The sequence below is a fragment of the Talpa occidentalis genome, unplaced genomic scaffold, assembly GCF_014898055.3.
Source record: "Talpa occidentalis isolate TD23 unplaced genomic scaffold, MPIMG_talOcc4v2.1 talOcc4.16, whole genome shotgun sequence".
NCBI classification, from domain to species: Eukaryota; Metazoa; Chordata; class Mammalia; order Eulipotyphla; family Talpidae; genus Talpa; species Talpa occidentalis.
Window position 1 is genome coordinate 82,223,540 of NW_023601653.1, and position 12,326 is coordinate 82,235,865.

At 47.2% G+C, this 12,326-nt stretch overlaps 1 protein-coding gene across 13 annotated transcripts in view; it reads right to left on the reverse strand.

Moving 5' to 3' along the window:
• R3HDM2 (R3H domain containing 2) overlaps positions 1–12,326 on the reverse strand; it is a 124,366-nt gene that overhangs the window by 12,682 nt on the left and 99,358 nt on the right. For all 13 annotated transcript variants that reach the window (XM_054696728.1, XM_037515046.2, XM_054696726.1 and 10 more), the window contains 3 exons: positions 9,560–9,792; positions 7,713–7,879; positions 621–863 (listed from right to left, as the gene is read on the reverse strand). In XM_054696728.1, coding sequence (XP_054552703.1) covers positions 621–863; positions 7,713–7,879; positions 9,560–9,792 — 643 coding nt within the window. The remainder of the gene's footprint in view (positions 1–620; positions 864–7,712; positions 7,880–9,559; positions 9,793–12,326) is intronic.

Below are 12,326 nucleotides of genomic sequence, written 5' to 3' on the forward strand. Positions count from 1 at the left end.
TGATGATGACAAGTCTGTAAATGGAGACACTTGGGACTTGTATTAGTAAACCAGTAACTGTTGTATTAGTGTACCAGTCTGAAGCAGGATAGGAAGGACATGTGTTATACAGTAAGACAACCTTTGTCAAGAAAGACAACTCTTTTTTTTTTTTTTTTTTAATAGAGGCATGTTTTTATTTATTTATTTATTTGTTTGTTTGTTTTTGTTTGTTTATACATGCACTGGGTACAGTCAGAAGCGCGGGAGGGTGAGAGAATTCACCAGAGCCAGAGCCGGGAGCAGAGCAGGCAGAAGGACCGAAGTACACTGCTGAGGGGAGCAGTGGGCGGCAGGAGAGGTCTGCGCGCCATGTGGGACCCTCCTCCGGTGGCCGGGGAGCAGCCGGGGATCGAACTGGCGCCGCAGAGGCCGCGGGCAGCTTCGCAACCCAGCACTCAACCGCTGCGCCACTGGGGAGGCCCAAGAAAGACAACTCTTGAGTGAAAGTTAGGGGAATGGAGGTAGAAATGAGAGGAATGAGGTATTCCCCTCAGTCTGTCTACACCAGAGGAAGAGAGAAGGGTTGTAACACTGGGCAAACTGAGTCAGTGAGTTAAGCTGGGAACCTGAGTTCTTACCTGTTGAGGGGGCTGTATATAGCCCTGGGGCGGCAGGACTTGCTGAGTAGGTGGTGCGTGGCTAGAGGTGGAATAGTTGGAAGTGGTGAGGGGCTGTCCTGTAGAAGCCATGATGAAGCTAGTCTGCTGAGGGTGCTGGGAGATAAGTGGGGGCTGGAACAGAGCTGAGGATGGGTCTGCTGCTTCAGTAGAACCTTGGCGGCTAAGGCTCATTTGTCCAAAAGGGTTACTGAGATCATCTGCCTGTTGAGAGTGGGGGAGACTCAAGGACTGAGGTTATATCAAGCCCCATGTCTGGCTTCAACACAGACAGACAGACAGAAATAGCAAGCCTCTCGACAGCTTTCCTTACGTATTAGTGTGGGACATTCCTGCAACTATGCTCTGGGAGGTGCTTTTTAGCCCAAGCATCTAGTCAGACTCTCTACCACCCATGAGGTACCATGGCCACTCTGATATGATCTTTATTAGAATTAGTCCTGGAGAGATGGAGCAATGACAAAACTTCTATATACAGAAAAAACTGGACAAACTAGTGGGCAACAAAAAGGATTCTGTCTTTCCACATCCTGTCTTCCTCCGGCTCCCACCCGTACAATGGACCTAGATCCCATTTTTACACAGAGGATGCAGACAGCACCCTGACTAGATTAGAGGTGGGTAGGCTGGTGAGGCTCCAGCTCTTCCTTGAAGACAAGTAGGCTCTCATCCCTGCTGCTTATGTCCTTCTCGCTCTCATCCCTGCTGCTTATGTCCTTCTCGCTCTCAAGGTCATTTCCACCTCTGTTCTCTGACACTTGCAAAGAGTTTTCCTGCCCTTCAGAAACCACTTCCAATTTGCACCTCTGAAAGGGGGCCAGGGCTAACGGCCAAGTTGGAAGGAGAGAGTAGCCGTTCTCAGCAATTGTCCTCCCTCCTGCCTTCTCCCTAAGCAGCAAGAGGGATGGTGTCCCATCTCTGACTTGAGACAGATTTCTCTCTCTAGTGCGCGTGCACGTGCACACGCACACACGCGCACACACACATGCACTACTTTGCATAAGAAACCAGTAGAAGCAACAGATGAAGCTTTCCTGTGGTTTCAATTTTTAGGGATCTGATCTTCAAATTAGCTATATTGCTTCCTAGGTGGACAGAAATAGATGACAAGAGGATTGGGTCACAGATTATTTTGAAATCCATATTCAAAGGTTTTTTCAGAATGCAGACATCAAGTGGGAGGGAAAGGGCATTCCAAGTGAAAAAGCAGACAGGTTGGCTAACACACATATGAGAAAACCCCCCAAAAATGAGGACCTCCATATCCATGACAGAAGTTATCAAAACTATGTGGTAAATCAGGTCTTCAAAGGATTGGTATTCAGGCTACGGAAATGTAAACTGTGCTATGTAGAAGAGATTATTTTTTATGTAAAAAAACATTTTTAAGTTTTTTTTAATTTTCAAAGAGAACCATTTTGTACAGAATAAACAGAGGTTCTCAGACATGTCCAGGGAGCAGAAGTGCATCAAGGAGGCACACGGTGGACCAGAGTCCAGGCTAGAGCAACAACTAATTTTCTTCCTGAATCTGAGGAGGACTCACCACGTCTCTTTGTCTAGCCTTTAGGCATTGTTTGATGCCGAAAGTGCTGTGATGAGGTCACTAGAATGGAGCCTAGCTTGGCCTGGCTGCTTCCTCGGGAGAAGCACCTGCTAGCACGTCCCGCCAGAAAGTACAACTGCTATGCAAGGTTATCACAGGCTGATCCAGACACACCCACAGAAACAGGCCACGCATGGACATGACAGAAAGCGGAGCTGGGGCTTATACCATGTTGTACTGCTGGGGCGGAGAGACTGGCAGAAGGACTTGGGGACAGGAACTCGGAGAGAACTGAACAGGCTGCGGAGAAGGCTGGAGAGCTGGGACTGGCTGTGGACCAGCAGAGACATGTGGAAAAAGGAAGAAAAGAGGGAGGCACAGGGAGAGGCAGTGGGGCAGAGACAGGGAGGGAAAGGGAAAGAACAACAAAGTTAACCATAGAAGAAATTTCACATGAATATCGAGGCTGCTGAGCAGAACTGGAGGCCAAGTTCCGGACACGGTGTGGCTCCTGCATCTCTGGCAGACAGGCAGCCTCTCCTGTCAGGAGGCCCCCTGCACACCCTAACCCACCACAAGTCACTTGGAACTTGTGAGCAAACTCGGCACTCTCAGAGTCAGGGTCCGTCGCCTGATTCCAAACAGTTTTCCCAAAAGCATTTTTTCTGAACATACATTGCTGGGGAGCAGGATCACAATCCTCTGCGAGCGTCTGAGAAGGAATTGTCTGCCCTGCTGAGCTGCTTCTGTAGAAAGGGTCATCTGAGGTCTGGCTCAGCCCTCCCCAAACAAGCTCCTGATTTCACACCCCAGCCCTCTGGAGGAAGTGCTCATTCACAAGGATCTGCTGCTCTCCCAGGCACAGAAGGAAGAAACAGTCAGTTAAGGGGGACTGGGTCTAGCTACTTCCTCCTGCTCTAAGATTGTTCTGTGTTCCTCCAGGCTACGAGGGCAGGATGAAAAATACCCTCATAAGCAAACAGGGAAGGACTGAGGAATAAAATATAAATAGCCTGCTTTTAGCTTTTGTTCTGTCAGTGCCTTCACTAGCCTCAAGCAGGAGGATTTGTTTATTAGGAACACGGTGTGTTCTAAACCAACTAATGGGGAGTTATGCTTTTTCTCTCTCTTCTTCCCCTGCAGTCATTTCAATCACCTAATCAGTTCTCTCGTCATAGCCCCTGGTGCCAGGAGGAGCGGGAGAAAGGAGAGAGGCTAGGAGGAGAGGGGATAAGTTATATATGCTGTCTCATTTACATACATTATCTTTTATGGCTTCACAATAATCCTATAGGGAGACGTAACTTTGCAGTTAAGATAATAAGGCTCAGAGAAATTAAATCAAGCATCCAGGAGAGCACAGCAAACATGGCAGCACTGCGATGCGCCCCTGGATCTGCCTGATAAATGTTCTTTCCACTCTACCCTAGCAGCAGGGAGAGGGTGAAAGAAAAAGTCAAACAGAATTATACAAACTTCTATTTGTATGCGTAATTCTCCTCTCTCCAAATTACAAGTATTCAGAGTGTTGGGGACCAAGGTATCAGTAATCTCTCCTGCCATGCATCTCTGGGAGACCTTTTCACAGGCAATTAACAGGGAGACTGTTTCACAGAGGAGACATAACAGTTCTGGAGAGTCCAGGAATTAGAAGACACTGCTCCAGCCTTAGTGGAGAATATTCCTGATGTTTGGATTAAATAAAATCTAAGTCACCTTGGTTAGAAAAGTCATGGAGAATCTGGAAGAGATGTTGTAGCCTTGAAGACAAGCGCCCAGCTCTCCTGGCACACCTAGCTTCTGCCTGTCGGTGGCACTCCAAATGCAGCTGCTGCCACGTGGCTCAGCAGGAGTTACTTGTGTCCATTTCCTACCACCCGGGCCTCTTCTTTTTCTTGAGCAAGGGCCTATTGTGCTTCAGGCCTCGTATATCTGGGGGGCAAGGGGTGGCCCCAGGAACAGTGAAGTGGGAAAACTCTGCCTGCTTTCCTCACATTTGTGAGGTGTGAGTCACAGAGAAGAGAGAAGAAATGAGCTGCTCTGGGAGGCCTCTCCTGACCGAGGAAGGGTGGTGATAAAAATGGGTGTCTTAGTGCAATTTTTAAGTTATCTCACCACTACCCCCCCGTTATGTTTTTTTCTTGGAGAATCTCAAATTCCTGGGCTAGGGAACTTTTCAAAAACCTTGAGGAAGCCAAAGATTGGCCGTGGAGGGTGTGACTGCCATCTACTGGCGCATTCTGGGCTACATCATAAGCGCGTGGGTTTCTGACCAGCCCCTGGAGTGAGACTCAGAGCCTCCTTTCCAAGAGGTCCCTCCCGTGTTCAGTGACTGGGTGTACGTTAGTTACTGGCTTTTTAATCCTCAGCCTCATCCCTGATCTCACAAGTTCTATTGATACCTGCCACAGAGGCCTGCTCTGACAGCAGAAGCCTGCTCTGAAGGGAAAGAGCCTAATTTAGCCAGCACTGTCCCTGTGCCTGGAGCTAATGTCTCGTTTTTTGCTTTTCTTCTAAAGGAAAACCTCTGGGCCCCCCTGGTGGCACACGGGGTTGAGAACAGCACTATGAAGCTGTCACAGCCTCTGCAGCACAAGTTCAATCCCCGGCCAAGGAGAAACCCACATGGCACAGCAAACCTCTCCTGTCTCCCCGCTGCTCCCCTCAGCAGTGTTTTCAGTCAGTCTGCCTGTTCTGCTCCCCGCTGTCTCTGGTGAATCCTCTCACCCCCCACATCACTGGCCTGTACCCCAGCTCTTGTATGCATAAATAAATGAATCTTAAAAAAAAATAAAGGAAAACCTTTGGGGGGAGGAGTGTGTGTGTGTGTGGCGGGGGAGGTGTCACTTCCTTCATCTCTGCATTGTTGCATACCACTTGAGAAACTGAACAGTAAGTATTCTGGGGTTTTGGGGTTTAAGTTCAAACAACTTGAGCTTGGAGATATGTGGAACAAAGAAAAAGGCAGCAGGAAGAGGGAAAATAGAAATAAGAAAGAGGAAGACGAGGGGAAAAGGAACTACAGACAGTGGCTGGTGTATACTATCAGCCGTTACCATAAGTGCTTCAAAGACACCAAAGCTTAACCAGAATAAGCTTTTTCAGTTTGGCGCTTGTGATCACAATTAACCCCAATTATAAATTTTCTGATAGAGAAAGACAAGTACTGTATCACTTATACGTGGACTCTAAGTAAGTTAAACCTTTGAAAAACAGTGTAAAATAGTGGTGGTGCCGGATAAGACTGATGCTGTTTAAGGGTGCAAACTTGTAACAATTAACGAGCCATAGAGATCTAATGCATAGTATATCATGAATATAGACAATAATATTGTACTATAATTATGTACTGAGATAAACATCGCTACATCGGCAATCACATTACATGAATGCAGCAAAGTAACATGTTATAAACTTTAAACTTAAATGTTATAATGTCAAATTTACTAAATAAACAAAAGTCAGCAACTAATTAGCAACCTTAAAAAATTTAAGAGAGGGCCTCCCTGGTGGCTCAGGGGTTAAAGTCTCAGCACTATGAAGCTATCCCCAGCCACTGCAGCACGAGTTCCATCCCTGGCCAGGGAGCTGACCCCACATGGTGCAGCAGACCTCTCCTGTCTCCCTGCTGCTCCCCTCAGCAGTGTATTTCAGACAGTCTGCCTGTTCTGCTCCCCACTCTGTCTCTGGTGAATACTCTCACCCCCCGCACCTCTGGCCTACACCCCAGTCCTTGCATGCATAAATAAAAATAAATCTTTAAAAAAAATTTTGAGAGATATCGAGGTTGACACATGCAAAAAAAAAAAAAACAAAACAAAAAAACCCACACAAAATAGTGTAAATTTCTGAGGGAACAGGACCTGTGCATTAAATAAACAATGTCCCTGCCCCCAATCTATGGGCCCTACCCCAGCACCTCAGACCCTGCAGGAGATCAGTCAGTACTGGTGATGAACCCTCTGAGCCCATGATCCAGAGGCAGGGACAGATCCGAGTTAGGTTTGGGATTTCGAGCCAGCCTCCTGGACATTCAGTCTAAGTTTTTTTCTTTCTGAAATGGCTACTCTTTCTGCTTGTCTCTACTGTGTTCCTACTCTTGCTCTGTTTCTACATGTGGTGGAAGGAAGAGGCAGAGAAAGACAGAAAGGGGAGCAAAAAGGGAGCAAGACTATATTAAAGTACATGCATGTTAGAAAACTCAAATACTGAGGTCTCAGAAAAGGGACAACATAAGCACAAAGAAATACAGCAGGAGGCAGCCAGAAGGAAAAGCAGTTTACCCACTTAAAGGTCTGAATCAAGGCACAACAGAAAACATACACAAACATGCTATGCTTTAGCAGGGAGCAAGGTGAGCAGATATGAACGGGACTTAATGAGGCAGGTGGCTGAAGAAGAAAGTCAAGTCTATAGAGAAACTGATTTAGGGTCGGAGGTGAAAGACTGGAATGATCTGCACGTGGGTTATATTCAAAGATAAAGTAGGTTTCGCTATTCTTCATTTTAGTTTCACGTCACAGTATTCGCGTGGGGTGATACTGAGCCATTCTTGGGTATTTCCACTCTAGTTTCCAGTTCCTGCATCATTAGTCCTTAGACTTGGCTCTGGCACCGATAGAAGAGATACATTTAAGGCCAAGTGGACTAACTGAGCAGGGAGATGAGAGCGCCTGGGAGGTGAAACAAGAAGTTCAGCAACAGCAGGAAAGAGCGCAGACTTAGGGCTTCCTGGCTACCAGAGAAACTCTAGGGCAAAGTACGGCCTCTATTAATGAAGAGCTCTTCTCATGGAAGAAAATAAGCAAGGATCTCAGCGCAGCACCCCTTAGAGCATTAAGAAGACTTTTCGACATAGAATACCGAGTTTCCAGTTTAGAACAGTGTCTAATTCTCGTGCGGATGACTCATGCGGTCTCCACAGAAGCAAAACTTCGCTCACACTCTAGTTGGTACGAACAATTGCCAGTCCAGCAACAGAAGGAAAGAGAGCTCTTTCATGGTGTGGGAAACAAAGACAACATTGGAGTTTTATTTGCTCTATGGCAGCGTATGGCCGGGGTCTTGAGTGGTATTTTCTGTGCCCCCAAATCATTGACAGGTAAATGTTTATGGGGTCAACAGTCCCATGAACACACCCAGTCCGACTATCGTGAGAGCTGTGATCTCTTCAAGCTCCATATGTGGATCCAGCGAGCAACAGTCCCTTGCTAGCTACATAGGCGGCAGAGGGACACGGGGCATAGAGGAAATGTGGGATGGGGTGAAAGAACTAACTGATAATCCTCAAAAGGAAGAGAAAGAAATATCAAGTAAAAAAACTCCTGGGCTAACTACTAACCACATCTTTGTTTTCTCTCTGTTCTCCCCAAAACCAACAAATGAGAAACCAGTGAGGGAGTGGCATGTCTCCAAACACAGGTCTTTCCCGCTGCCGGGAGCACAGAGATACACTTCCAAAGCTTGTGTGAATCAGAGTGAGGGGCTTCGGCATGAGGGTGACTCACCTGTGAGATCATGTGGTTATTCAAGGGTGGCTGCTGCTGAGGCGTGGGTGGGAGAGTAGGAAGCTGCTGTTGTTGTTGCTGCTGCTGGGCAGCACACGGGAGAAGGCCCCGGACAGACTGGGAGGAGGTGACCTGGCTGCACACTTCTGGGGCACCTAGCACCATACCTACGGCAAAGAGGAGACCCAGTCAAGAGCTGTAAGCACAGGCCATAACGTGCCACCCTGAGGGCCCACACACGAGCACAGGGCATCCAGCTGCTCTGCTGACGCAACTCTTTACCTCAGCAGGCCTCTGCCGCCCAGGGACAGCAGCCACCTTGACTGTCAGTGTTTGGTTTTGGAATTAAACAAAATTCAACTTCCCCATTAAGTACCTAGAATCTGCCCATCATCACTAGACAGCTGAAAGCACGAATGTTCACTTCCTGGAAAGACACAGCCTGGTCTGTATCTTAAAATACCTGTTATCTTAAGATACCTGTCTTCTCTTCTCTTCGAACTCTTCTCTACTTGCAGATATAAGTTTCTGAGAAGGCAAGCTTGCCTCTCCGAGCATAAGCACAGGTACACACATACACAGACCCTTCACCCAACTGTTTCTCCCATTTTCAGACCCTCCAACCCATGCACATATTTACACAAATTACTTTACTGAATATCCATTATACGCAGACATTGTGTGATGAACACAAAGGTAAAGGGAACACGGTCCTTGCAGCACAGGATTTTCCAAAGGGAGATGGAAGCACACACACACACACACACACACACACACACACACACACACACAGTTTCTTCCTATAAGGACAGAGGCTACATTAGTAATACGAACAAAGTCATGTGAAAGCAAAATGAGGAGCATTAACTCCCGGAAGAATTTACAGAAGTGGCAGGAGAGAAGGGTTTGAAGGATAACTGGGTTTGTCAGACCAAGAGGAAACAAAGTTAATACCATATTCAAGAAATGGCTGGAGAGCTGCAGGGTGATAGGTACCTAGAAATAAGGCTGAAACAGCAAACTGGAGTCAAGAAATTATGCTGCATTAAGTAATTTAGGTTTTATTATGCAGGAATGCTGAAGCATGAATGCTTTTTTGACGTGACTTAGACCTATCTTTTAGATTGGTAAACTGGCTCCAAAAAGCGTTGAGGATGCAGCAGGGAAGCCAGCTTGGGGCTAGTGTCTTACTTGAATTAAAGATAAAGGTCTAGATAATAAAGCCAGAGGCAGGGGGATTGCACAGGAGGTAACAAAGAGACCTAAAAGAACGAAATTTTCACTCCCACTGTCTACTGTGGTGGTGAAAAAGAACTGGTTGAGATGTAGCCATCGTCAGAGAAAGGAGGCTGGAAACAGAGGCTGAGTAAAGAGAGCTACATATCCTTCTGCTAAGAAAGCAGCAGATGGGGAACGTTGCGTGCAGATGCAAGAGCTGGGCAGGAAGGGTGGTTAGAGGGCTGGGCCTCACGATCCTTCCAGGGACAGGGCTCCGAGCAGCCGCCACAGCAGCATCTCTCAAAACTCCAGCCCAAAGGCGGCTACCAATTAAATAAAAACAGCTAAACTTTAAGGGTTCCCTCTGCTCTACCAACCCTCTTTATAATATCAAAAGCCACAGAATGAAAGCAACTATCATCCTCATTTTAGTAAACAGCATGAACCTGGGCCGATGGAGCCGTCCCACCTTGGTTAGCAATCAGATAAAAGCAACGGATCCAAAAAGTCAAATTTTCCCTGGTTGTGTCAGGTCTCGAGGACAAGTGTTTTTTTAAAAGTATGAGTGATGTTTTGCAGAAAACAAGCAAGAAATGTTGCATGACATGGAGTGCGAGAAGGCGTGATACCTGGCCTGGAGATCCTTCCCGCACTGCCACCTTTACTACTTCCAATGCTATCGCCCCGGGTGAGGATAGAGATTCCGCTGAAGCTACTGGCTTTGGTGACAGGGGGCCGCATGCTGCGAACAGAGCCGTCCGAGTCGGTGCTGCTCCAGGGCCGCGGCTCCAGGGACTTGAGGTCGCTGTCTGTGCTGCTCTGGCGGCTGCCCGAGGTGCGGCTTGGCCCATCGCGGCTCCCCCTGCAGAGAGCACAGCGGTCAGAGCCCTCCCCACCGACCACTTCGGCAGAAGGGCTGGGAGAGAGGCATTTCCATTCTTTCAGTAACAAGGAAGGGGTCAGGGTTGGGGGCGAGGATGGACACTGACTTCTTATTGGCTGGCCAACCAAGACTTGATGGGAGCAGACAGAACAAGGTCCCGGATAGTTACAAAGAGAACAGAGGCAAATCTGGAAGACAGCGACTGGCAACTAATTCAGTACATCAGACCAGAGGTGGACGGGAAACCACACACATGATGCTGAGATTGGCTGTGGTCTCTTCCCAACCTTGCGGGGATCCCACACATGCAGGAAATAGTGGTGAGCAGAGGCGTACCGGCTCTTTCTGGAGTTCCTGTTTTTTTTTTTTTTTTTTTAAGACTACTAGAAGTTACTATTGCTAGAAGGTAGGAGAGGCCGATGACAGAAATTCGACAACACATCTTCCACAGAACAGGTACCTGTGCCAGCAGAGATGCTGCTAAGGGTCACTTTTCCAAGGACGGAGAACAGTGGACTAAACTGACACTGTGAATATTCAGGCTGATAGCCTGGAATTGACCCCGCCCATTTTCTGGAAGTTCTGTTTTGGTATCTGGGAACAAATGGTTGTGGGGTCTCTCAGGGCTAATGTCCTCAGCGTGATCTAAGAACTAAGACACTGGGATCATCTTTGCCAGGATGGCAAGGAGCGGGGGTGCTGACTATGCGGGTTACCTGCAAATGACCAGTGTGCTGCACTTGGCAAGGCACGTGCCACGAGAAATGGGCTCCTTCCTGTCTTACTGTGCTCTGGAAGCACCAGGGTTGTCTGACAGTATAATCGCTGCATGTGATTCTAAACGGCTGTATTCCTTGAGATAGCTGGGGTTGGCTCGAAAGCCCCCAAGTCTTGTTGAGCTGTTGTTGCTTTTTAATCAGTAAGAACAGGGAATTATCCTTTCATATTTCCCACCCCCAACTAAAGACCTAAGGAAACCAAACGACAACAATTACCGAGATTCTGGCACGTACAGGGGAGCAATTAAGCAAAAATCATAGTAGTTCTCTCCTTTCCACTAAGGCAAATACAAAATCCCATCCCGGTCCCTTAGCTCCAAAGACGGGCTCAGAATTATTCCAAGGAAAAAAAGGCATTTTTTCCTTAAGGAGGTAATATTAAAGAAAATACCTTTCTTTATTAGAAATATCTGCTCCAGGGCCTCCCTGGTGGCACAAGAGGTTAAGCACAGCACTATGAGGCAATACGCAGCCTCTGCAGCACAAGTTCGATCCCTGGCCGGCCAGGAAGCAACTCACATGGCGCAGCAGACCTCTCCTGACTCACCCGCTGCTCCCCTCAGCAGTGGATTTCAGTCCATCTGCCTGTTCTGTTCCCCACTCTGTCTCTGGTGAGTCCTCTCACCCCCCGCATCTCTGGCCTGTGCCCCAGCTCTTGTGTGCATAAATAAATCAATCTTTTTTAAAAAAAAAGAAAAAAAAAAAAAAAGAGAAGTATCTGCTTTAAAGGCATTGTAGGGCAAACGGGCAAAATGTATGCAAAGGTCATTATTTTAGTTTTTAGCCGAGCCAACCATAGTGATCTACAAACATACTGGCACAGCTGGTCAGGAACATGCTGATTCTTTTCTGAATCCCAAGAGGATGCACATATAATCTCAATTATTCTCTCTATAGCACCATAATAGAGGACTAGAAAATATTCCTGTTACCCCATAACTTTACCCTTTCTCTTTGGGATGTCAAAAGTAGAATGGGAAGAAAGAAATATAAATCGGGGACTCTCCAGGAACAGAACGAGACTTGAAGTGAGAGCCAATAGCTGTCTCCATGGACAAAGGCAAGCCTATGGAGAGGATCCAATAAAGATGTGTGGGCATGTGGGGATACAGCAATGGCAATGGATGAGGCTGCTCATTAGACAGAGAGTGTGAATTTTGCAAGATAAATCCTAACGGTATTTTACACCGAATCAACCACCATACTAGCTAGCTATTAGGACAATTCTGCCATTTATTTTCTTTCTCTACATGAGGCAGACAATGAATGAGTCAAATTTAAACCAAACACTCCCAGGAAGCTTTGCCAAAGTGACAGTACTTCTATAACCATCCAGTTCCCCCAGGACAGCGGTGGCCAAGTGCTCACAATGTGGACTGTCTGATGACCCTGACTAACCCGGTACTGAATACACCATACCCCTGAGTTAGAGAATTTAAGTGGCGTCGTGGCCAGGAAAGAGATCAGATTTCCTTTTCTACACGCCCAATCTCTAGCCATGTCCTTCTGCGTCATTAAAAATAAGGTAAGTGGGGAAAGTTAGCAGCCTTGATTTTGAGCACGGGGTTGGGTGCATGCTGGAGAGCGAGGGGAGGACAGAGAGCATGCAAACCTCAGCCCTGTGAGATCAGAACTGAATTAGTTTTTACTGACTTAGTAGATGCAGTGCTCGTAAAAAGCTGAGTTTATTGGGTCTAGGGAATGGGTAGATAGGACCATAGAAGAAATGACAAT